Source organism: Poeciliopsis prolifica, unplaced genomic scaffold, assembly GCF_027474105.1.
Source record: "Poeciliopsis prolifica strain line A6 unplaced genomic scaffold, Auburn_PproV2 SCAFFOLD049, whole genome shotgun sequence".
Lineage (NCBI taxonomy): Eukaryota > Metazoa > Chordata > Actinopteri > Cyprinodontiformes > Poeciliidae > Poeciliopsis > Poeciliopsis prolifica.
This window is the reverse complement of record NW_026562424.1, coordinates 3,289,890-3,315,589: the sequence shown is the minus strand read 5'-3', so window position 1 is coordinate 3,315,589 and position 25,700 is coordinate 3,289,890. Positions and strand designations below refer to the sequence as shown.

The 25,700-nt window shown below is 36.9% G+C and overlaps 3 protein-coding genes across 6 annotated transcripts; all 3 read left to right on the top strand.

The window, feature by feature from the left end:
• Positions 1-1,847: 1,847 nt before the first annotated feature.
• On the top strand, positions 1,848-7,251 carry LOC129377674 (interferon-induced protein with tetratricopeptide repeats 5-like). Its single transcript, XM_055057776.1, has 10 exons — positions 1,848-2,350; positions 3,140-3,285; positions 3,397-3,440; positions 3,604-3,795; positions 3,968-4,195; positions 4,597-4,738; positions 4,822-4,945; positions 5,036-5,171; positions 5,367-5,414; positions 6,493-7,251. The coding sequence occupies exons 1-10, from the start codon at positions 2,346-2,348 to the stop codon at positions 6,688-6,690; spliced, it is 1,263 nt and encodes a 420-aa protein (XP_054913751.1). The 5' UTR covers positions 1,848-2,345; the 3' UTR covers positions 6,691-7,251.
• Positions 7,252-8,176: 925 nt separating this feature from the next.
• On the top strand, positions 8,177-13,225 carry cabp5a (calcium binding protein 5a). Its single transcript, XM_055058043.1, has 7 exons — positions 8,177-8,424; positions 8,904-8,953; positions 9,263-9,293; positions 10,765-10,908; positions 12,048-12,157; positions 12,701-12,848; positions 12,922-13,225. The coding sequence occupies exons 2-7, from the start codon at positions 8,906-8,908 to the stop codon at positions 12,948-12,950; spliced, it is 510 nt and encodes a 169-aa protein (XP_054914018.1). The 5' UTR covers positions 8,177-8,424; positions 8,904-8,905; the 3' UTR covers positions 12,951-13,225.
• Positions 13,226-15,822: 2,597 nt separating this feature from the next.
• On the top strand, positions 15,823-21,592 carry nif3l1 (NIF3 NGG1 interacting factor 3-like 1 (S. cerevisiae)). 4 transcript variants are annotated; one of them, XM_055057831.1, is made up of 7 exons: positions 15,823-15,935; positions 17,126-17,578; positions 18,296-18,452; positions 18,700-18,823; positions 19,297-19,435; positions 20,097-20,180; positions 21,356-21,592. In XM_055057831.1, exons 2-7 carry the CDS (start codon positions 17,224-17,226, stop codon positions 21,538-21,540), a joined length of 1,044 nt encoding a protein of 347 aa, XP_054913806.1. In that variant the 5' UTR covers positions 15,823-15,935; positions 17,126-17,223; the 3' UTR covers positions 21,541-21,592. The 4 variants fall into 4 exon arrangements, with proteins under 4 accessions (XP_054913806.1, XP_054913805.1, XP_054913807.1 ...); XM_055057830.1 differs by having other exon boundaries at positions 17,007-17,578; XM_055057832.1 differs by having other exon boundaries at positions 15,823-15,940.
• Positions 21,593-25,700: the final 4,108 nt, after the last annotated feature.

Here is a 25,700-nt window from a genome sequence, read left to right as displayed (position 1 = left end):
ATCATACATCAACTAAATTCTCAAGAAACTGGAGGGACTGATTGATATAAATTGGCAGTAAACAGATAAAAGCTGCATTGATATGATTGATAATATAATATTTAATCACACTTGGTGTTTAGTATAGTCTGTGGAGGACCACATAAAAAGCTACGGAGGGCCGGATTTGGCCCCCGGGCCTTGAGTTTGCCACGTGTCTTAGAGACTACATTACTGGATTCTTTCAAGTATGTTCGAGTTTATTTGTATTGCACATTTCAGCAAGTTTAAAGTTCTTAACATTTTAAAACCATCTTTAAAAAAAAAAAATCAACCCACTTCATTTCTTTAGCACATTTCAAAAACCGCTGGGAGAGCAAAAGTGCTTCACATTGAAACAGAAATACGTAAGAAACGTACAAACAACATACGTCACAATCTTGAAAACCAATAACAGATATTTAATTTTGAGAAGATCAAAAAATCATCAAAACACATCAAAAACGTTGTTCAAAGTTATATTTATTATGGTTTAAAAGCACCTCTTTTAGCCTTGAATCAAAGGAACTCAGTGTTTCAGCTGTTTTACAGTTTGTTGTGGTGGATAGAAGCTGAATTCTGCTTCTCCACGTTTGGTTCTGTCTCTGCAGATAAATGCCCTGGATGGCACACCATTCATTTAAATATTATAATAAAATATATCTATGCTGCTCCTGATGTTTCCACCCATCTATTTTCCAAAACCTGTATTTTGGATTAACAGATTATTACGTAAAAGATACCCAGAAGGAATAAAGACCCTATACAATGATGCTGTTGCATAACGAGAAACGTCACAATTTATTAATTTCCTGCAAATGACTCTTTGGATTACCTTTGTGACTAGTTAGGGAGATTTAAAGGTAATTCCTGTCACGTTGACAGATGGTGAGTTTTCCCATCTGTCAGACTGATTTGATGGGAAATTATCTCAGTGCAATAACACATATAACTTATCTGGATTAGGGCTTGTTTATGTAATCCACAAGGTGTAATCTGCATGCTTTTCCATTTCAGCAGACAGGATATGCAGGATATGCACACAAAACAAGCGAGTCTCAGATTACCTCCACCAAAAACTCCACGCAGATTCCAACATTTTTAGATTATAAGTTTTTTTTAAGTGATTTAACTTTATCTACCCAGTGATACAATCCTGTCTGACCTGCCAAAGCTTCCCTCATTCCAAGAATTAAAATGAAACTCACAGGTAAATTGTACTCAAGTATAAGTAGCACTACTTCATCATATTTTTACTGAACTAAAAAGTAGTTGTCCAAGAAAAAGTCCACTCAAGTACAAAGTAACTGATCAAATTATCAATCATTTAATCTTCAAAAATTACATAAACAGACCAAATTATAAAGTTAAGTGTGTTTTAAAGACAAAAATGACAATAATTTATATAAGTAACAAAAAAATAGAAAAATCAGGCAAAGGAACACTTTTCCAAAGCAGCTCCTTTCAATAACAAACTTATGAAACTTTTAACAAAAACTGCAGGTGTGTGTCTGTCTGGTGAATTATTTGGTTAAAACGTGTTTGTTTTTCATTCAGTGGGTAGAAAATACAGACATTTTATTCAAGTTAGTGGCCCTAATCCTCCTCTATCTACAGCATGGATAGCTAAGTCACGTGCCAAAATTGTACTCAGAGAGGCACTACTTACACGTTTTTACTCAAGCAGCTGACATATTGGAAATTAATGTCTAATATTTTGTGGTTTTTTATTTATAAATTTGCTCCTTTAAATAAAGACAGTTTTAGGCCAATATGTTTTGATTTCTTTTGTTATGCTAACAACCTTGGCTTTAAACAGGAAACGACAAAACAGAAAAGTTTGAAAATACTATTTGAATGCCATGTTCAATTTGGTTCCATTTAGCTTGTGGGACCAAATGATTTGTCAGGACAGATAATTACTATTGCATTAAAAGTAAACTCAAACATCTCACCACGTTAAAGTCAAAGGCTTAATAAAAAAAATACAGCAAGACATAAAAATCCTCCGAAGCTAAAATAAATACTTGTAGATAACATTACAAGGACAGAAAGACGATTCTGTCTCATGGAAATATTCAAAATGTGCTGCAGCTGGAATCCTCTGGATTCCAGAGCAGTCAGTGAAGGCATCACCAGAGCTTTACTTTCACTTTCATTTCTGTCGAAGCGAACATTGAAGGTGAGGATCCCCAGCTTTAGCATCAGTTCAATCTCTAATCCGGGCAGTGAAACGGTCCTCAGCGTCATCATAAATCTGATTTCAGATAATTCAGGTTTCTGAAGAGGAGTGGGAGGTCTGTCCTGGAGACTGAAGTCATATCATCATGAGGTGTGTACGTGTGTGTGGGTGTGTGTGTGTGTGTGTGTGTGTCTCCTAGGGTGTAATTTAATTTAGACTAAAATGAATCAGGCATAAGTATTTATAACCTTTCTGTAGTCTTTCACAAAAAATGACCACGTTTATTAGAACAAAATAAACAATGAGGATGTAAACAGTGACCTGTATAAAATGTTGAGTTGTTCAAATTTGCATCAACATTTGAGCTAAACTTAAGAATCGAATGTTTCCAGTCTCTCACGTTTATTTCTTTAAATGCAGTTATAAATTTTTGAGTTATAAGTAATCAAGAAAAGGAAAAAAGTACAGAACAGCAAAACGACTCATTTAAACTACCTTTAACCCTGAAAATGTAACCAGTACTACCCACTTTTGAACATATCATCAGTAGTCTGTTAAAGTGATATATTAGTGTTATATTTAGCTAACATTACCTTCATCCAACAGTATTACTCAGATCACTCAGTAACTTGTGGAAAAAACTGTTCAAAGTTCTTTGCGTTTTGTTATCCTTGACATTCTTGATAACTTTTATAAATGCAAAAGTTTGGTCAGTATCAGGACTTGGACTTGTATTAAACTTTTTTGGACAAACTTCTGATAGATTACAGAGACATTTAGTTATTTGGAGGAACACTTGTGGACGCATTTTAAGGCTACACCTTAAACACATATCTTCTGGTAGAAATGAACAAACCTAATCTCAGTAAATAAGTTCAGTCTGTGTACAGATGTACTGAAACACCATCTGTACTAACTCTGCCTCTGACGCGCTCACAGTGACAGCAGCAGCAGCAGCAGCAGCAGCGTCCTGTTCTCCATGCTCCAGCAGCTGCAGAGTCATTTTACCTGGGATCTGAAGAAGGAAGACATGGAACTTGAAAACCTGAGCACTCGACTGGGAGAGCACATAGATCTTCAGCTGGGTAATTTTTTTTTGCAAAATGTGATAAAAATTGCTTTAAAATGTCACATTTGATGCTACTGAATTAAATAACACTGGATGGAATCAATGTATTTCTGTTGGTGGTATGTAGGTTGTTATTGTCGACTCAATAAGTTTGCACTGCTGCCACACATGGTCACAATAGGTCAAAGGTTTGCATGGAGGACTGCACACTTTCACACAACAATAATTGTTGCACATTTCAAGTTATGTGTAAAATATGTTGTGTGTACATAAACTGTATGAGATCCTTGGTTGTTGCTGCTGTGAATTTTCACTCCTTCCTCTGTCTTCACAGATAAAATATCCCAACAGCTCCTCCGAGGTTTTCCATCCGGAGGTGTATGGGGAGAAAGGCTGGACCTACCTCAAGTTATCTAAGTCTTACTACCTCAAAGCTATTAAGTGCTTCCAAATGGCCCTGGAGGTCCAGAAAGATGACAGTGAGTGGAATGCCGGCTATGCCATTGCCCTCTTCCGAACAGACAGGGTTAGTGGTCGAGCCAAAATGCTGGCTGTATCAAATGGGAATTACATTTGAGGATCTTTCATTTTATTCCATCCATCCATTTTCTAACACCCTTGTCCCTAGTGGGGTCGGGGCTTTCCTTCTATTATCCATCTGGAATACGAGGGTAACCCCCAAACCGATCTGCTTGTAGGATACTCCAGAAGCATCTGAGAAAGCCATGGGCTCTACTGCCATCACACAGCTTCGGCGAGCCCTGGAGCTCAGCCCGGATGACGGGGTTCTGCTGTCCATGCTGGCTGTGAAGTTGGGTGTCGAGAAAAAATATGAAGAGGCTGAAAGTCTTGTGGAGAAGGCAATGGAAATTGCCCCAGATAACCCTCATGCAATGCGCTACATCAGCAAATACTTCCGTGCCCAGGTTGGTGTGACAGACCGCTCTTCAAACAACAGTACCCAGAATGCCTTGCACACAAGGCTCTTAAGGTGGTCATACTTCTAAATATTTACCATACATTACATCTCCCCTCCTTAAAGGAGGATATGCACGTTATTCATTTTCAAGAATGTAGGCATTGTTGTTTTTCATAGCTCACTAATAGCAAGGAAGTATTTTAACATTAATCAATTTCTAATTCACTACCCTCCTCCCTGAAAATGAACTAGAGGACGTATGATGCATGCAGTTGGTCCATATAAACCTCTACCAACAAAGTGAACTCTCCTTGCAGCAAAACAACATCTGCACATACTTTAAGTTTTCATGATGTGTGAAAAAAAAAGGAGCTCATTCAGACAGTCCACCTCTCTCGTCTACTACAGGGAAATATTGAACAGTCAATTGAGCTGCTGGAGCGAGCGCTGGAGAGGAGCAACACATCAGCATTCATCTACCATCAGCTGGGCATGTGCTACAAAAGGAAGAAGATTAATGAGCAGAAGATAAAGCATTACGATAAGCAAAGTATTTATGACTTCAAAGTAAAGATGTGTGTGAGTGTGTTTTTTAAATTCATGGCCTATTCCTGATGTTCTGCTCTGCAACAGAAGTGCAACAGTTACGACGTCAGTGCATTCATAACCTGGAAAAGGCAGTGGAGATTAAACCTTCCTTTGTGTTCGCGCGGGTAGACCTGGCTCAAATGTATGGAGAAGAGAACAACCTCAGCAGGTGAGATAAACTCAAAGCTTTATGCTTTGAGTTCCTCAGTCTTCCTCAGTCTTTACCGATGTGTGGATCTCTTTATTCTCTGTCTGTCAGGGCTGAGGAAATGTTTCAGCTTTGCTTCAAGGACTCATCTGACAAAAACAATCGTCAGCTTATTCACCAGCGATACGCTGCATTTCATTTCTATCAGACCAAGAAGCAGGATGAAGCAATTACTCACTACACAGAGGTCAGTTCTGAGCTGAACTGTTCTAGTTGGTTTCTTCTGCCTGAAGTACAAAGCTGACCGTAAATTACATGCTGGGGAGCGTCACTATCAAAATCTCTCAGCTCATCTTTGACCCCTCCTCTTCACTTCCTGTCTGAGTTCCCTGTGAATCCTTTCAAACTCTTTTATAACTCTGACTGGTTTGTAAATCCTCAGGGTCTAAAACTGGCACGAGAAACATGGGAATGGAAGGAGTGTATTAAGGTGAGCATCTGGTGCTACAAACATCACAGACAGTAAATTTCCATTAGAGCTTCTGAACAAGATCAGATGTCTGGAAAGTTTGAAGAGAATAGTTTGGTCTAAGTTCTGAACATGAGCTTTCCGGGACGCTTCAGGTTAACCAGAACACTGTAGATCTGCGTTAGAACATGTAATTGCTAACGCTAACATAGACCTGTACCTGAATGTATCAACCCAGTGCGTTCTGCTCTGGGTATGATGATAGGTAGCAGTTCTTTAATGAAGATTTCTGATGCAGTTCAGTTTAAAAATACATTAAACTTACTTCTCCATGGCCAGCCGACAAGCTAAAGTCCTTCAGATGATCAAATACAGGGTTTCCATCCAGTGTATTATAAGCCTGGCGGGCCACCAGGCTTTATTTGGGTCCCATCAAGCTAAGCATTGCTTATTTATTTTATTTTTATGTTTGCATTTTTTAAGAGTCAATATTCAAGCATCAATCCTCCAAAAACACATAACTCACAAGTGATATTTTCACATTTCAAAGTAAAGTTTGGAAAAATACGATCCATTGCAGAGTTAAAAGTACGGGGGAATTTTTCTGCCTCAATCCAAGAGCACAAACTTTCAGTCTGAAACAGGATTTCATTTCTTTTGTTCTGAAAAGTTGTAACGCGCTCAGACTTGGTCTCTGCTCAGACTTGGTCTCTGCTCAGACTTGGTCTCTGCTCTGACTCTCGGTTTGCTTACAAAACATTTTCTGCTTGCTTCTGGAACAAAAATGCACAGTTGCCTGGCAACCTCTCAGCCAATAGAAAGTGTTGTACCGGTGTGTTTGTTTCCCTCTAGTGGGTGTGCCTGTGTGGCTGCTAGCGATTGTAGCAGCTGGCGCCACCCACTGGATGAAACGCATCCAGATTCAGTCTGTTTAGAGGAGCACCCAGAAAATTAACTTTCAGAAGACCAAAGCCAAATATCCATTCACCTTCAGAAGGATTTCCTAGCACGAGTTTAACCATTCTTAATTAAAGCTCATCTCTGAGTTTTCCTTTGCTTCTGCACATTGAGTTGATATTTTCTTGACCTTTTCCTGCAGAAGCTGAAGAAGATTGCAGATAGTCGCCTTTCTGAAGACGAGGATGACTGCTTGGCTTATTCTGTTTTGGCTCAAGTGGCCAAAGCTGAAGGAGACAAGAACAAAGCTGCAGAGCTTTATGAGAAAGCTCTGGACTGTGATGAAAACAACAGCAAGTACCTGTATGCTCTGTGGGAGTTGCGAATGGAGCAGAACTGATTTATCACCACTTATTTAAAATAACTATTTATTTGGATGTGAAATTAGCATGTTGAATTGAGACATGTCACATGACTCTAAAGACACTGTTTTTTTAAATTGAACTGTTTTGCTGCAGATTTAATGTTTTTCTTGAATTGCGCTGCTTTCGGTGGCAGCATGTTGGAGTAGCTCCTTACTGCATTGAGTTTGTTTTTTATTCAGTGGGTAGAAAATCCAGAAATATGTACAGGATAATAAAAATACTCCTTTTTCAAAAAAGTTACTGAAGTAACTAATTGAGTAAATGTAACTAGTTACTCTCAACTCTGCCCAGATTAAACCTTTTACCACCTAGACGTTTCCTCACCTACATACCTCCAGCCCTCTGTTCCACAGACATCCTTTCACAGCTGCAGATTATGCCTTGCATAACCTCCTCAACTGGCCCACTGCACAAAAAAAAAGAAGATAATAAACCGTTATTAGTCTCCGTTCGCATGGTGGAGCGCATTAAGCTTCTTATGCAAACAGATTTCAGACTGATTTACATAACAGAAGAAGAAGAAGCAGACAGACAATGGAAGACGACTTGGAGTCTGACTCACCTCAGGCAGGTGGGTGTGAACGTCTCCACTCCACGACGTGACCTTTGACCCTGCAGGGTTAAGAGTCGGGAATAAAAACAGTCAACCTTATGAACGCTGCAGCAGATTACCGCGCAATAGGATAAAAAAAAAAGAAAAAGATGTCAGGGCCTGTGACCCTTTAATACATCCAAGATCTGGTTTCTATTATTGTCTGTGAAAGGAGGAAGAGCCTCATAAGCTTTTGTTGATTTATAGTGACACATATCAGCTGGAGCATGAAAAGTCTGAGGCTTTAGACATTTAAGCTTCTTTAGTCAAATGCATAACAAATCTATACAGTCAACATAATACCTCTCAGCCAATAGAAAGTGTTCTACTGGGTGCGTTTGTTTCCCTCTAGTGGGAAACATGTTTGTGGTAATTATGTAGTTTAGTTTGATGATGGATTTACAGCTGTCGTAATCTATTGGAGTATTTTTGGTTTGACGTTAGATTAATTAAAACGGGATGTTATAAAAAAAGGAACTAATTCAATAAAAATCCATAAATATCTGCAAAGAAGAAAATAAAGTATTTTAATTCACATATGTTCAGTTCTAGGAGAACTAGATCTTTCTTTAAAATAGATATGAGAGAATTACTTACTTGAAATAAGTTCTTGTATCTTGTTAAAAAGTTTCTTTTAAGTTAGATTTGTCTTGTTTCTACTGTATTAAAATGTTTGCACTAAAAGTTAGACAAAAATACTTGGTCAGATTTTGTGTTTTTGCATATTTTCTCACATCACAGACTACAGTAATGTTAATAAAGTGAGAAAGCAGGGAAAGCAGGGCATCATGTTTGCTGCTGCCGTCCTCCAGACACACCACCTGACTGACTCCTCCCACTGCTCCTCACATTCAAACATCCGTGGCTCACAGACTCCGGCTCACACAGACTCCCATCAGCATTAGCATCATCATCATCATCATCAGGAGCAGGCGGGCCACACCGGGTCGGGTCGCTGCACGCTAAGAGGCAAAGCTGTCTTGGCTGAAGAGGGACGGCTCACAGTCCAGGAGGAAGAGCGGGAAGCAGAAGAAGGCTCCCGCCGCTCTGCAGGTGTCAGTCGAGGCCGAGGCTTCATGTGGGACGCATTTAACTGACGAGCAGAAATCACCAGAAGGTGAGACACTTTCTACACTGCAAAAAAAAAACAATCTCACCAAGTATTTTTACTCTGGTTTAAAGTGAAAATGTCTTAGAATAGCTGAAAGACGACAAAACTAACTTACAAGTAACTTTTAACCAAAAAATAAGAGCTTGTTTTCACTAAATTATTTCTTAATATTGATTTTAAAAAAAGTACTAGTTCACTCTTTAAAACAAACATTTTTCCCACATTATAGATGAACAAATCTGACACAATTTAAATAGATACTGTTACTTTTTTTAAACAATATTCAAAAATTATTCACGTAAAGAAGCTCTTATATGTTGCTTAAAAGTGACTTGCAAGTTAGTTTTTATTTTATTTCAAATACTAAGACATTTGCACTTGAAACTAGACCAAAAATACTTGGTAGTATTTTGTGTTTTTTCAGTGCATGATGTATTTTAATCAGTTTTAACATTTTTCTTTTTATTCCATAATCCCTGTCACAGAAATGAGCTTTGGTGCAGCGTGCATTTTCCTGCGAGGAGGCAAAAACATCGTAAGTATGGAGGAATATTTCTTTCTGGTGGCGATTATTGTTTGCAAACATCAGCTGCAGTCTGGATGGATTAAACGGAGAGAGAAAATCTGCATCTGCTTTCTGCAACCGCATGCCAGTGACGACTCAGGCCATAATCTATGTGTAAATCCACAACATCAGAACATCCATCAACATTAATCTGGTTCCTGCACTGATTTATTTTTAATTCTGAGCAGCAAATTTTCAGGGTTTCCTAAATAAATTTTTGTTATGTGAAGTTTCTTTATATAGTATCCAATTTTAGATTTTGTTTCTCTCTTTGTGCAGTCGAGAGAGCTGGCGGAGGATGAAATTGATGGTAAGTTCATCACTTTATGCGCCTCATGTTTTTCTCTTGTTTATTTTTTTTGTGGAAATGCCGCAGTCTGAATTTTCCAGCCAATCTCCAGAGTTGAATACGCAGTAACTAGACACATTTACTCAGTTTCTTTACTCAGTTACTTGGACTTTTTCCAAGTATTTTTCTTGAGTAACTTTTACTATGAAGTATCGGTACTCTTACTGGAATAGCATTTCTGGATTCTGTACCAACTGTGAGTAACTTCACTAAAATAAAAAACTAATTTGTTTTAACCAGAAATTTATCAGACACACACCTTCAATTTTTGCTAAAGTGTTTTTCATTTTAGATTGAAAAATCTTTCAATGCTGATTTTGCTTCTTTTTGCTATTTTGGAGTTATGTAAATTATTTTCATTTTCGTCATTAAAACACCAACAATTTTTCCACATAAACTTACATTGATGTAATTTTTAAAATCTGAAGTTCCCTTTTTACCAAATTCATTTGGTAAAATGCTGTACTTTACTCAGCCTTCCTGTTATCTGCTGAAAGTTTTTCTCTCATCTGCTTTCTCACAACTTGTTTTAAGAGCAGATATTTCTAGGAATGTCAAAGAAAACATAGATGTTGGTAAATGTTACATTATTAACATCAAATGATTTAAAAAAAAAAGCTTGTTCTAGACCAAATACTTTCATCCCAATCTCTGGTTCTGCTAATCTCAAATTAAAGTGTTTTATTAAGCTCATTTTTATGTTTTCATTTGGGTCTCAGCTGTTTTTGGTAACAAGTTTCTGTTTTTGGTGTCTGGAAAATGAACCGTTTCAAAAACCTCTCGCCTGTGAAGTCCCATTCCAACACTAGCCAAGCCCAACTCAGTTACCGAGCAATTCCAGCAGAGCTCCATCCAAAAACCACTGGCTGCATTTTAGTTGGTTGTGCAGGAGTCTCCACTTCTGCTTTTCAAATATGTATAGTTGCATATTTGAGCATCAGTTTACAGCCATTTTTATGTGTGAGTGTAAACCTTGGCATGGCCAGAAGCAACTTATTTTGATTTAAAGTGACAAGACGCCCTAAAGCAGCTCAAAACAGGCAGAATTGGGAAACTGAAATCTCAACACATTTACTTAAATTATATGTATTTACATATTATTCATGACATGTTTGTAAATTTACAACACAAGGTAAACAAAAAGGGTTTACCTTTTTTGTTTTGGTTTTGTGTTGTTTTCTTTCCTTTACGTTTCTGTTTAGGGATTTAAATATAAGAAGGGATTTGTTTTGGGGTTTTTATATGTTGTATTTATTGAGGGGTAATTTAGATTAATTTGATGTATAAATATAAACCTTCTGCTTCTTCCTTTACAGTCAAGTCAGTTTTTTAGGTATACAAAACAAATTATTTGATGCCTGGCTGCATAAATAGAAAAAAAATCGTGTTGCAGTTCTCATATTTGCTTCTTTTTGTGTATTAATTTTTGTAGAGCTGCGAGACGCATTCAACGAGTTCGACAAAGACAAAGATGGGCTGATCAGCTGCAAAGACCTGGGGAACCTGATGAGGACGATGGGCTACATGCCCACCGAGATGGAGCTGATCGAACTCAGCCAGAACATCAACATGAACCGTGAGTCCCACAGGGCTGCAGCACAAACACAACGCAAGACATGCCCCGCTCCAAAAATCAGCTGAAATCTCAACATCTATTGTGCTGGGGAGGATTAGAGCCACTCAGAGAGAAATAATTTAGACTTTTATATCAGAATTCTGAGATTAAATTCAGAATTTTCTCTTTTTTTCATTGGCCCTAATCCTCCTCTTTCCACTGCATAAATATAACATGGATTGTTAACCAGAGTGGAGTTTTTATGTATATTCAGAGGAAATAGTATTTAAGTAAGAGTAGCACTACTTCAACAAGTTTTTACTGTAGTAAAAGTAAAAAGTAGCCTTCCAAGAAATTAATTGAGTGCAAAGGTATTTGGTAAAAAGTTTACTAAAGTACTGAGTAACCAATCAAATTATCCATCATTTAATATTTAAAAATGACATCATCAGATGGACCAAATTCTAAAGGTCATTGGAAATTTGGGTATTTTCAGAATTAAAATGACAATAATTCTGATAAGTAACAAAAGATGACACACTTAGGCAAAATAATTTTTTTTTCCAAATTAGCTTCTTTCAATAACAAACTTATAAAACTTCAGCAAAAACTGCAGGTGTGCGTCTGGTGAACTTTTGGTTACATTTATTTTCTGTTATTAATTCAATGAAGTTAAAGAATCCAGAATTTTTACCCAAGAGTAGATATACTTCATAATGAAATTTCTCAAGTAATTTCTGCAGCATAGTGAAAGTTCTCCTTTTTCAAAAAAGTTACTCAAGTAAATGTAACTTGTATATGTACTCTGTATATGTAGTTATATACAAGACCCTGAATGCGATTATAGACTTTTTTGTTTGTCCTCTATTATATTCTGATTAGATTCAGATCCATTTGGGACTTTTATGACAGTCTTTCATGAATGTTTCTGTGTTTTCTGCTACTCAATGACAATTATTTTCAAAAGATTTTCCCCTGAAAACTTTCTAAAAATCTGTTAAATATCGTAAGAATCAGCCCAGATTTTAACGACCAAAAGCAGCCCAATGTGGCAGCATTGGAGTTCCCTCTAAATCTCAGCGTAAAGCTAAGGAGTGTGTGACGAGATGCACAAGACTGAAGAAGTATTTGCTGACAAACAGAACCCGTTTCCTCTGCAGTTGGCGGCAGAGTCGACTTTGAGGACTTTGTAGAACTGATGGCTCCGAAGCTCCTGGCAGAGACGGCCGGGATGATCGGCGTGAAGGAGCTCAAAGACGCTTTCAAAGAGGTGAAACCGGCAGATTAACCCCGGAGAGTTAGGGACACTGAAAAAAAGGAAAGAATTCTGACTTTAGTCTCAAATTTCTGTCATATTTCCCCAGAATTCTGTCTCTAATCTGATAGTTCATACTGTAATCTGAGAATTCTGATTTTGATTTCAAAATTCTGACATCCCCACTCTCTGTTACCCCCCACAGAACCTCAAAATTCAGACTATAATCTCATAATTCTGACTTTTTTCTCAAAATTCTGATTTTAGTTCCAGAATTTTGACTGTTTCTTGGAATTCTGATTTTGACCTCAAAATTATGACATTTTTTCCCTCCAAATTCTGATATATTTTGTCAGACGTTTGATCTTAATCTCTTGGAACTTTGATATCATTGATATTATTTTCTTGTCTAAACTTTAACTTTAATCTCAGAACTGTGACTTTCTCTAAAAGTCATTTTTTTCAGTGTTCCTAATCCTCCTCTGGAGAAATTACCAGGAGTTATTCTGAACAACTCTCTGAGCTTCTTCTTTTTGTTCCTCTTTTCCGCTCGGTTAGTTCGACATGGATGGAGACGGAGAGATCACGACGGAGGAGCTGCGGGCGGCGATGAACAAGCTGATGGGAGAGCACATGAACCGCAGAGAGATCGACGCCATAGTGAAAGAGGCGGATGATAACGGAGACGGGACAGTAGATTTTGAAGGTACATAAACATGTGATCCATGCAGAGCTTTACATGTAAAATAATTCAACCTCTTTTTGCTCTTTTCTTGTAGAGTTTGTCAGAATGATGTCCGGCCAATGAGAATGCAACAAGATTTTTATCGCACCTTTTCCGATGATCCTGCACAGGTGGCGTCTTTCTCTGAAGCTGAACCTTCAGCAGTCCAGTTACTTCAGCACTGCAAATAAAACCGCATCAACTTTTTATCATTAAGGATTCTATGCAAACTAACATTGACAATTTAATGAATGTATTGAATTGAACAGCAGAAAATATATTGTTTTGTATGCAAAGTGTAAGTTATTTCAGATTGGTTTGATGAAATAGATTGTTTTGGAAATAAAGGCATTACTAATTAAAAACTGCCTTGTTATGTAATTATTACTGTCTTAAACCACAACATGGGGCTCTGTACAATGGATAAATATAGTAAAACACCAACATTTACAGACCAGCTGCTTGGTCTGTAAAGTTAAAATCAAAAGCCATGACAACACTAGCATAATGCGAGCTAACTATAAACAATGCTAAAGGTACATTTGGAATGATAAAGCATCTGTTAACATTTTGGGCTGCAATGAAAACCTGTTTTTGTTTTTCACTCCTGTAAAGTTTAAGTCAAAAGCCATAACAAAACTATTATGATGTAAGCTAACTACAAACAAAGCTAATTATAGAAAGTACGTTTCACACATAGACAAAGCATCTGTTGTTATGTTGGTAATGGGGGTGGGCCCAAATTAAAATCTGCTTAGGACCCAAAAGAGTTGGACCAGCCCTGCATAATGATAAACTAAACTAAACAGAAACATAAGCTATGTCTCAAACCCAGAATATCAGATTTGAATTAAATTTTAATATAAATTAAGCTTATCTAAGATATCAGACTTGCTAACTGATTTACTATAAATAAATGTTTATCATCTAATGTTGCTTTCAAATAATTAAAATAATCTGACACTTAACTACCACTCTGCATTTTAAAATCCTTTTATTTGTTCAATTCTCTTCTGAGGTTAAAATAAAAAGCCATAACAACACCGGGATGATGTAAGATAGTTACAAACAAAGCTGAAGGTATATTACACATAGATTTGGGATAATAAAGTGTCTGTTGTTGACATGTTGATAATGGGGTGCCCCAAATAAAAATCTGATTGGGGCCCCAAAAAGGCTTGGACCGGCCCTACATATTGGGGATATCATTTTATGAATTTTCCCCAAATTAAGGAATTTGTAAAAAAACAAAAGCCATGTTTTTTTACAAACATAAACGTACTGCACAAAATGTAAAAAATGACATATCATACCTCTTGCATAAGAGAATTAAGTCCTTTGGGGCGAAATGCTTAAAATAAAAACCAAAAAAAGATAAAAAAATACAATGAAATAAAAGCTCCATAATCTAATTATGCTATTTTTCCTGGTATATCACTGCATAAACACAGAGTCTTTACTGCCAACGCTGACCTAGGTTCAGAGGTTTCTAGAGCTTTATCTTCTAATACTTTGTCAGAAAGCTCCAAATCCTTTCCAGTGGAGATTAAATGCCTAGTTGGAAATTTGGAAAGTGGACAGGGACGCTCTGTACGCTCCCATGCGGACTCGGCAGACATGTGGACAGATGTTAAAGCAGAGCGACGAACTGTGCTGAGCCTGAAACCGACGGACAGATGGGGCGCAGGAGGCTTATAGTGCCAATTAACCGGAATAAAGCAATTTTCTCAGTGAACAGGCCGAAGGTAAAACTAAAACACATCTGTGAGTCCCACTAAACAGACTGAACACAGACAGTGATATTATTAACAAAACAAAAACTCTTATTGGGATATTTTAAAACTCATGTTTTTTTTTTGGATCATTTTTATTGCTGCGTTTATGCACATTTCGTTTATGTTAAGAATTAGATGATGTAATGATGGGTACCGTGCCGTTTATCTGATCCTTCCCTCATCCTAACATCGAGCATCAACCCTTTTTTTTTTTTTTTTTACTTTAATCCAGACTAATCTCCCTCTTGGTCACTCTCAATCCCGAGGAAGCCAGTCTGCCCAGAAGCCTGCTTTCGTGTCAGAGCTGCAGGTTTAACCCTTCAGCAATCTTCATCTGCAGCCATTTTTCATTTGCTTTATTGCCAAACTGGTAATCCTTCTTCTGTGTATATGAAGCTGAGCCATGCAGATTCACCTCAGCATGGCTCATCTTGTCTTTTTATGTTTAGTTTAATGTGGAGGTTTGTTTCATAATCTTGTAAATAACCTGTATTGTGTAATACCAAGGCTAAAGAATGTTGATTAAATTTCCTCCACTAGCCAGATAAACCTCTTTGTTTTAATGATAGAAGAAGTTGGTTAAATAATTTAAGATCCTTTTATTTTTAGAATTTAATTACTCTAAAACCAAAGCAGTAAGTAATTTCTAAAAGATTTCAGTAAAAAGAACTTCCTTTTAATTTCAAAAACATTTACTCTGCTAATCATTTTCTTACTTTAAAAACATAAGATTGTACTTAAGTAACATAATATTTTATCACACAATATTTTTCTTATATATTTATAATAAAAATGTTATATATTTATAATAAAAATATTGTATGTGAAAAAAATTGTAATCTTATATGTTTAGTATCTTCTTAAGTCTGACTATTAACTGATGTTGCTTGATTTGGATCTGTTTGATTGATTAGAAATGAATTAATCAATTAAATACTTTTGGGCTCAGCTGGAATTATGTATTTATTTTTTCCGAAAGCGTGGAATAAAACTAGTTCATTTTCTTTAGTCATTTAAAATTAAAATGCAAAACAAGTTATGAATTGCTTTATAAAGATTTGCCATTCTTTATTTCACCGTATATTAAAACCCTGAAATTATAATCTGTTCCATCTATAAATAGGGAACAAAAAAACTACAACCACAACTTGCACCGTGGTATGTTGAACGGAAGCCGAGGAAGGACATTTTGAGATTTCTACTAAAAGTGTGCTGCTCTGTTTCACTTTTCCGACTAAGATCATTTTAGCAACGTAGCTCCTGAAGTCGTGATTTGTTTAAAACGCAGACCCGGGTAAGGTGAGTCCATTTATGCTCGCGTTTGTTTGACGATGTGCAGAGTTTGACTCTCACCGTTAATTGCCAAGGAAATGCTAACATTAGCTCCGCTGCTACATTTAGCTCCGCTGCTACCGTCTTGTCTATGAGCAGTCAGAGCAGCTAATGCTAATATTAAACTAAACTTCCGCGCCCTGGAATACCCACAAGTTGTAATGCCGAAAGCGTGGAATAAAACTAGCTGAATGTAAATGCCGTTTTAAAATGTTGCATCTTTGTGACTCAATTTAAAAAAGTGAAACTTACAGCAGAGTGGTAAAAGTACGGTCCGAGGGCCATTTGCGGCCCTTGGAGTTACTTTTTGTGGCCCCACAATCAATTTGGCTGAAAGGTTGATGCAGGTAGGTTTAAAAATATATTAAAAATCAGGGTAATATTTTTCAGACAAAATCTTTATAAATGTGAGAATTTTAGATACAGCCCACATTATTTTTCTTTATTTAACCACACTTTTTTGATTTGACTTAATAATAAAGGTGACCCCAATAATTTAGCAGCTTTTACTCAAAAGCAGGTTTGAAGACACCCATTTGTTAAACTTTGCTAAAAGTGACCCAAATCCACAAGGTTTCAACCAAACACATTTGTACAGCGATAAGATTTGTAAATCACATCCTATAATCAAAACAATCAGAATTTATTTTCTTTAAAATGTTTTTTTGTTTTGTTTTTGTAGGTAAAATAAACCAAACATTGCAATAAATATAAATTTTTAAAAATTTTTATATATACATAATTGCACTATATTGTGGTGAGATTGGAGGCGGCTTATCCGCATGTGACATATTTTCCTTCTCCTTCTCATTGGAGTCGATCTTGACAGCAGCCATTTTGTTCATGCATTTTTCTCTGGCACATTTGTGTCCATATATTTTCTTTTTGTTAGTCTCCAAGCCATGAGTCTGCTATTTATTGCGTTGCGTTTGCTTACTAAGATTGCGCAGATCACTTCCAGTTCAGACTTGTTGGAACTGTGTGTTATTAAAATAACAACTGTTTTGTGTTTCTTTTCTTTTTGTCCTGACAGATCTCCACTGATGCTGCCAGGATGGAGAAATCTCTCTTGGACTTTTTCCTTTCTGAAAAGCAGAAGACTTTTAATCTGTAAACGTTCAAACTTTAACACTACAGCTCTTTTTCCCTCAGCTTCATCCGCCACTCAGACCAGACTGACCTCAGGTCTTCTTCTGCGTTCCTCGGTTCATTCTCCTTCCGCCCGCCGCCTCTCGGTCTCTGCCAGCCCAATGGAGCTTAAGGAGGTTCTGCAGGTTCTGGAGCAGCTTGCTCCTCTGTCTCTGGCTGAATCGTGGGATAACGTCGGCCTGCTGGTGGAGCCCAGCAAACCTCGGCCAATCAAAACCGTCCTGCTGACCAACGACCTGACGGACGGCGTCATGGACGAGGCGGAGGCCCTAACCTGTGACCTCATCGTCTCGTATCACCCGCCGTTGTTTCGGCCAATCAAGCGGCTGGTTCAGAAAGACTGGAAGCAGCGGTTGGCCATCCGGGCCGTTGAGGCCGGGATGGCGGTCTTCTCTCCGCATACATCCTGGGACAGCATGAAGGGAGGGGTGAACGACTGGCTGGTTGGCGGTCTGGGTGAGACGACACAAAGCTTCTTCGTTTTGTTTTTGTGAGTTGTGAAGTAAAATTATATGTTGATTTTTACAAAAGAGTAATTAAAAAAAATTTTTTTTAAAAGAAACTATTTGACAGCATCAATAAATATCAATATTCTTATATCACTTGAGGTTTGGACTTTGACTAGGCTGCAAGTGGGAAATGCTGTAATCATAGAAAATGGAAGTAAAAGCTGACAAGCAACAAAAACTGTGATAGGAATCAGATTCAGACAGACAAAATTGATGCAACTGCAGACAAAGTGCTGAAATCAGTCAAATTGTTGCAGCCACAGGAAAAAATGCTATCACAGAAAAATTGCTGCAACCACTAAGTGGTTGCAATGGCAACCAAATTTCTGCAACAATAGAAGAAAAAAATTGATGCAACCACAAAAAATTTGCTGCGAAGGCAGACAAAACGGACAACCACAGGAAAAAATTACGCAAACGGGAAACGCAGGAAGTGTAAAATGCTGCAAACCTGCTCCAGACCACTAGGGGGAGTCTGGAGCACCCAATATTACCATTATAAATATTATGACATTCGATGACCGTATCATTTATCTATATTTGTTTGCATTATCCATGTTTTTGCAGTTAATTCCATCATTTGTTGCTGCTGTTCTACACCAAAGAAAATCCCAGGAAAATACGTTGAAGCTGGGTTTTTTTCCCCCTCATCTTTGTCTGTCAGGCAGCGGTCAGGTGTCTGTGCTCAGTCAGGCCCTCGGCGGCGACTCCCACAGTCACAAACTGGAATTCATGGTGAGGAGTCCAGAGGAGCTGAACGCTGTTGTGGAGGAGCTGAAGGCTAGTGATGATGGAACAGCACTGCAGTGTTCAGGCACCAGGTAGTGTCAATATTAAACACCTATCCTGTAATATGTGGGTAAGAATTTGCAGTTTACATGCTTTACATGACGCAAGATTTAAAAAGTCAGCTCTTTGATTAAGTCTACTGGATACAAATCACTCACTTTGTGGGGATTTGGTTATTTTGTTCCAACAAAGCTGCAAAAAACCAAATTAAAACCAAAAGAAACTATAAATTTTAGGTCATTGCATTGAAAATAAAAGACGTTTCTTGCTTCACCACAGACCAGACAGCAGCGGCATCCATGTCAGCTTAACCTGCAGTGCCTCAGCACTGACCCCTAGTGTCCAGATACTGTTAAAGCACAGTGCTCCCTGCCAGTCCCTCAGCATCCTCAAGTTGGAGAAGGTATAATTTTATAGTTTCACATAATTATTAGTTCTGCAGCTAAAGATTATTTAGCTGCAGAACTAATTTCTGGTTGACTTATGAATACAGAGTAGAGCTCATCATTTGGTTATTTTTTAAATTAACTGATTAATAGTTGGACAGCAAAAGGAGATTTAAAAATTAAATTGAATCAAGTGACTTGAGGAGTTCTGGGTAAAACATATTTACAGACAAATTTCTTTATTTTTTACCTTAAATGCAAAAAAATATATATTTTTGTACAAAAATCGCTTTAATTACTGCTCTGAATGTGTTGTTCTTTCAGCAAATTAACTTTGAGTCTGTAAAATTCAGTTTTAAGATTATTTCAACAATAAATTAATCGCAATTAATTAGATTGTTTTAACCCCAACTATTTAATTATAGATTAAACTATGGATTTTAATACATTTTTCTACAGCAGTGAAGTAAAGTTATGATGTCGCCTGCAGGCTCCGCTGCCGGGCCACGGCCAAGGACGGCTCAGCGTTTTGGACCAGCCTGTCACAGTGGCAACAGCTATCCAGAAGATGAAGTCCCATTTGGGATTAGCTAATCTCCGTTTGGCTCTGGGAGCAGGCAGGACACAAGGTGAGCAAAACTGGACACAAACACGTCACTAATCAGCATATTTTCTAACATTTAAATCTTTATTAGTTGAGTTAAAGATATAGTTTTACTGCACAGAAAGCATCATCTGGATTTTTCACCGTCAAAGAAAAACGCTCTGAAATAAATGAATTTAAAATATTAATCTGAAAATTAAAGTATTTAATTTATTGCTTTTAGAAATCTATGTAAAATCCATTATTTTATATTTATTTATACTTGAAAGGAAATAAAATAAAAGCTGTTTAGCTGCTCCATTTTTAAAAATTTTTTGGATTTTTGGTTTTGGTGGGCATTTATTGTATCGTTTATCAATTATGACAAATTTCTTACAATAAATTTCAGTTAATGTTAAACTTACTAAAATGTTTTCACTGTTTTCTTCCCTGTTTATATCAGTAAATTAACAAATATGATTAAATTTAGTCTCTACATGTAGTTTAGTGAAATAAATCACTTTTTAAATGAAGTAGCGTTCTGAAGATTCTTGTGTCAAGTAGTTTTTCAAATGCAGCTTTTATGTTGTCGTGCCATGAATGTTGTGTTTTGCACTCACCTTCTGTGAAGAACATATTTTTAACAAATCAGTCGTTTTTAGACAGTAATATTAATAATAATGGGTCATTGTTGTGGCTCATTTCAGAGTCCTCGGTCTGCACTGCGGCGGTTTGCGCCGGCTCCGGAGCCTCAGTGCTGAGCGGCGTCCAGGCCGACCTCTTCATCACAGGTAAATCTGGAAACAGTTGAACAAACCGAAACAAGACGGCAACATTTACTGCAACTTCTGGTACAGATGTGGAAAAAAAAACTAGCTTTAAAATGATCTTTCTGTATATAAAATGTTTAAACTGTGACAAACAAGGAGAGATGTAGAGAAAAGTTCATCTTGAAACCACAAACTGAAGCTGCTTTGTCATTACAAACGTCCACAAATCTTTTAATATTCTGCTACTGTTGGAAAAAAAAATGATTATTTTTCTAATTCCAATTTCTGTAATTATATGGTTAATGGGACATAATAATTAACAAATTTGGACCAATATTAATAACTGTTATTAATCCAGTTTGTACATATTTTCCCATCTTTTTCATCAGGTGACAATACAACACAAACAGGAACAAGATGGAAATAAACTAAGAATGTAAATGAAACTCATTTAACACAAGGGTGTACCAAAAAAAAAAAAAAATTCCTGTTATGGGTTAGAGTCTGAAGTAGCAACCACCCATTTTGCTATTTCTGTTTTTCCATTTGGGTTCCTATTGCCTCTAAAACAACCCAAAAGACACTCAGCAAGGTTTTTTTTGGCGACAAGCAAGCTTGTTTTCCAGCTTTTTAGTAACTGGAAAACAAGCTGTGTCAGCATTAAGCCACATTCGACAGGCACCGTTACCTAGCAACCCCAGCAGAGCCAAATCTTGTTACCTAGCAACCCAAACTGACTTGGTTTTACCTTGGCATGCGCTGTACAATGGCTGCTGGAAAAGATAAGTGTTTTGTTGCCGACTTACCAACCAGAAACCACTTGCTGCTTTCTTTTGAGTTGTGCAGGAGGCTCCACTTCTGCTTTTCAAAGATGTGCGGTTGTAAAACTGCGCAACTGTTTGCAGCCATTTTCACGTGGGAAGTGCAAGCGTTAAGTTGGGGGGCGTGGCCAGCAGCAGATTATTTGGATTTAAAGTGACTTCAGTTGGCAGAACTGACCAGATTAAAATCTCATGATGTAATAATGATTTTGTGCAAAAAACATAAAGAACATGTCATGTTTAGCCCACAGACTGATCCTAACCTGTTCAAGAAACTCTACTGGGTCACCTTTAACACTTTTTCCACATCCTTACCAGTTGATTCCCTTTGTTAAGCTAAGTTTGCTCGATAAGTAGTGAAACCTGATCTTCCAGGTGAGATGTCCCACCATGAGGTGTTGGATGCAGTGGCGAAGGGAACCAGCGTCATCCTGAGCGACCACAGCAACAGCGAGCGCGGCTTCCTGGCCGTGTTCAGGGAGCGGCTCGCCGTGCGGCTGCCCGACGCCGTGACGGTGGTCCTGTCCAAGGCTGACAGAGACCCGCTGGAGGTCGTCTGAAGGACTCTGAGTTATAAATGAATCATAAAACACACAAAAGTTGTCAACTGAACTTAAAATGGCTGCTTTTTTTTTGTAAAAACAGGCTGTGATGGAAAGTACATTATCTTGATTATAGTAGTGCTTATGCATGTTAGAAAAAAAACATCATCTTGCAAGTGAGAGCTGAAGATAAAGGATTTAATTTGTAATTTAAATGCATGGAGTGAGGAGGGGATCTATTTCTGGTTGACACACAGGGAAACATAATCCCAACACCGAGGGGTTTCAGCCTTCATGCACTGCAAAAACACTAAATCCTACCAAGTAGTTTTGTTGACTTTCTAAAGCAAATAATTTCTTTCTTCAATATTCTTCTCAGATTTTTTAAACTTATAATAACACTTTTTTTTTATGAGTGAAGTGTAAATAATCTGCCAATAAAATCAGTATTTTTTTAAATCAATATTCAGGAATAATTTATTTTAAACAAAGTATCTTGCTGAAAAGTTACTTATTATCTTTGTCTTATTCTAAGTGTAATAGAATATCTGCACTAGAAAACTAGACCAAACATACTTGGTAAGATTTTGTGTTTTTACAGTGTGTGGGGGGTTAGAAGGTGAAAGCTTGGATTGACAAATTTCCTCTAAAAGGAAGTAATTACATAGAGCACAGGACCAAAAGTAATCCCGGTCAGATTAAAAAGCTTGTTCAGTGGCAAAGTAGGGAATCAGAAATGTAATTTCTGCATGAAGGGTTCAATCGGCGCTCGACTCAGAGGATTTAGAACCAAATAACGACAAACAGCGGATTGGGATGCGTCATAAATTCCTCAAAGAATGACCTTTAAACCCCTCAGAGCAAACATAGGTGGACATCAAGCCATTTAACACATCCATGTTAAAAGTGTTGGGCTCTTAATCCTGATGTTTGCAGCTGCCCCCAAACAAAACTAACAGTCCTCATCAGCGGCTTCACCTGTCTGTCCGTAAAAACATTAAGAGCCATCGAACGCCTCGCCGCTCCCATCAAGGTGGAACGACCTCGACCTCGGCTTGACGTTCGCACCTCCGCTTCCCCTCGAGCCGCGCTCGCTTTCATCCCCGACGACAAGCACAAATGGCAAAGGAAAACAGCAACTAGAACAACACGTAGAGCTGGCTGGTGTAAACCGACTCCAGCTGTCGCTGTTTTATGTCGGCAGCAGAGGCTGGAAGCGACTTGGCAGGAGGCCTGTTGGTTTGCTTTCCCCTGCTAACCAGGAAACAGCGTTCTGTCTGAACATCAACGCCTGGAGAAGCTGCTGAAATATTAGGAGAGGAGTAGGAACAAAAAAATGATTAAAATTGGTTACTGGGTGTTCTGTATAAAAATGGGACTTAACTTTTAAGCCGTACTGAAAAAATACAAAAATTTTTTTCCTCAGAACACTGAAATTTGATTTCAGAAGATTAAAGTGAAACTTTGAGAGAAAAGAAAATCAGAACATTGAGAAAAAAATGCAAATTCAAGAAAAAAGTCATAATTCCAATAGAGAAAATGACAAATTCCAAAAAATGTCTGATATTATGAGAGATAAAATTGCAAGGACTAAGAAAAAAAACAAAAAAAAACAGAACTCATTCTGAGGAAAAAAAAATTCTGAGACAAAAGTCAGAATTATGAGAGAAAAATTAAAAAAATTTTTCCAGTGGCCCAAATCCTCTTCCTTTTAATACGGCTTAGAAGTAAAATTATAATTTTTTTTACATTACATCAAATTTCAGATTTTTTTGCTTGCTTCCTTATTTTTCTAAAGAAATTACAAGAATTTTAATTATTAAGAGGTAGTCATATCATTAGCAGGAAAGTGAAATATGAACCATAAAAAGCACTTAAAGATGAAAAAAAAATAAAAGTTGCTATAATGACAAAAAGTTGCTCTACCCGTTAGGCAGAAACAGCTGTTAGTAATTAATAAACATAATTATCGCCCCACACAGTGACAGACAGGAAGCTGGTTTTACAGCTCAATCTGGATGAAAATCAAAATTAAGCTTTGAGATTTTGGTGAGTTTTCTTCTTGAGTGATGAAATTCTGAGATGAAATTAAAAACAAAAACTCAAAATTAGTTTAAAAAAATGACATCAGCAGCATTAGATAACACTGAGCAGGTTTGACATAAAAAACCAAATAATTCAGAAACCGGTCGATGTAAATAACGTCTTGATCTCCGGATCCAGGAGATGCACCTGAACTCAGACGTGTATAAAAACCTGCAGACACTCATGTTTATCTAGAGACCAAACTGCAGCTGTGAGCCAAACTGCATCCAGAGCCGGACCCCCTGCAGGGAGTTTAACAGGGAGGAAGAAACGTGTCATCAAGCAGCTGCAGGGGGCGGCCGCCATTACTGCAACCAGACTCACCTGCCTGGAGAAATGCTTCACATAATCTGGATAATCTGGAATAAAACAGCAGCTGCTTCAGGTGCAACACAGAACTACAAAACAAAACTGTAAATTAGTTTGTGTGATTTAGTGTCTATTGAAGATCCTCAAATAAGGTAAAATATCTGCTAAGCAAATGCCTTGTGTTTCATTTTAGCCAATCTGACATTTTGATTAATTAAAACCGACATTCCAAGTAAGATATAGGAGCTTATTTTAAGTCACCAATTCCTTAATATTGGCAGATTATTCTATTTATAACATGGAAAAAAATGTCTTATTATATGTGGAATAATTTGCCAGTGGAATTAGTTTAAAAAAAAATCAGTATGAAGGAATTACTGCCTTAAAATAAGCTCCTATATCTTGCTCAGAAGTTATTTATAAGTTAGTTTTGTCTTAATTTGAATGAACTAAGATATTTGCATTTGCAAAAAATGGACAGATATTTGCATCTGTCCAAAAAATTACTCAAAAAAGTATTTGATAAAAGTAAATTATAAAATTAACAATCATTTAATATTTAAAATTACATCGTCAGATGGATTGAAATATAAAATGAAATGAAAATTGTTATATTTTTATGATAAAAATGACAATAATTTATATAAATAACAGAAAGAAAAAAAATCACATAAAAGAAAATGTTCATAATAAAATCCCTCAAGTAAAAGTAAAAAGTACAGTAAAAGTACTCCTAAAAGTAAATTTTTATAAAAAGTTCCTTCAGTAAATTTAAATTAGTAAACCAATCTAGTTATTACTGATATTATGGACAATATCACTAAAATTTCAGTTCAAACCAAGTTCTGGTTGTTAGCAAAGCTGCAGAAATAATAATTATCTTTAATATCCTTTATGGCTGAAAGATCTGAAAAACAAAATCTAAAGCAGAAAAACAAAAACACTGGCATCAATCAGTCTTTGAAGGGACGCCAGAGAACGAAATCCATCAAAATTATTCCAAAAGCTTATTGATGATTCACCACAAAGGTCAAAAAACTGCTCCAGTTAAGGTCAGAGGTCATAATTTAACAATAAAAATCACCTGATTTGAGGCTACTTTGCTCTCAGCGATTAAATCTTTAATTTTCCTCTGTTGCTTTGACTCAGCAGCAGGACTACAGACCAGAGGAGTAGAGGAAGCCTTAAAGTGGCCTAGTCAAACTCTGGACTGAAATCTATCTTGGATATTGTAGATATTTTAGTTTCTGAATTCAAGCATTTCTCCAATCTTAAATTAACAGACGTAATGTCTCAAACTCAGATTTAAAGTAAGTTTTTTTAAAAATCTTTTTTAAACTGCAGACATGACCCGACTACACTGCAAAAACAGAAAATCTTACCAAGTATTTTTGATTTGTTTCTAATGCAAATATGTTAGTATACTTGAAATATTACAAAATGAACTAAAAAGTAACTTATCAGCAAGTTACAGGAACTAAGACTATAATTCCTTAATATTGATGAAAAAGTACAAATAAGTGAAGTAAATAACTTTTCAATCAATAATTCACTAAATTTTAACGCAAAACAAACTCCAATTTATAGCTTAAAATTTTACTTTAGTTAGTTTTGTCTTATTTCAAGTGAACTAAAATATTTGCACTGGGAACTCGACAAAAATACTTGGTAATATCACTTGTGTTTGACTTACTTACAAATACGCAAAAAAGCTCTGATTTTTCCAGTTAAATCCATGACGACCATTAATGTTTACGTTTGCCAAGCAGATGCAGAAATAAAGT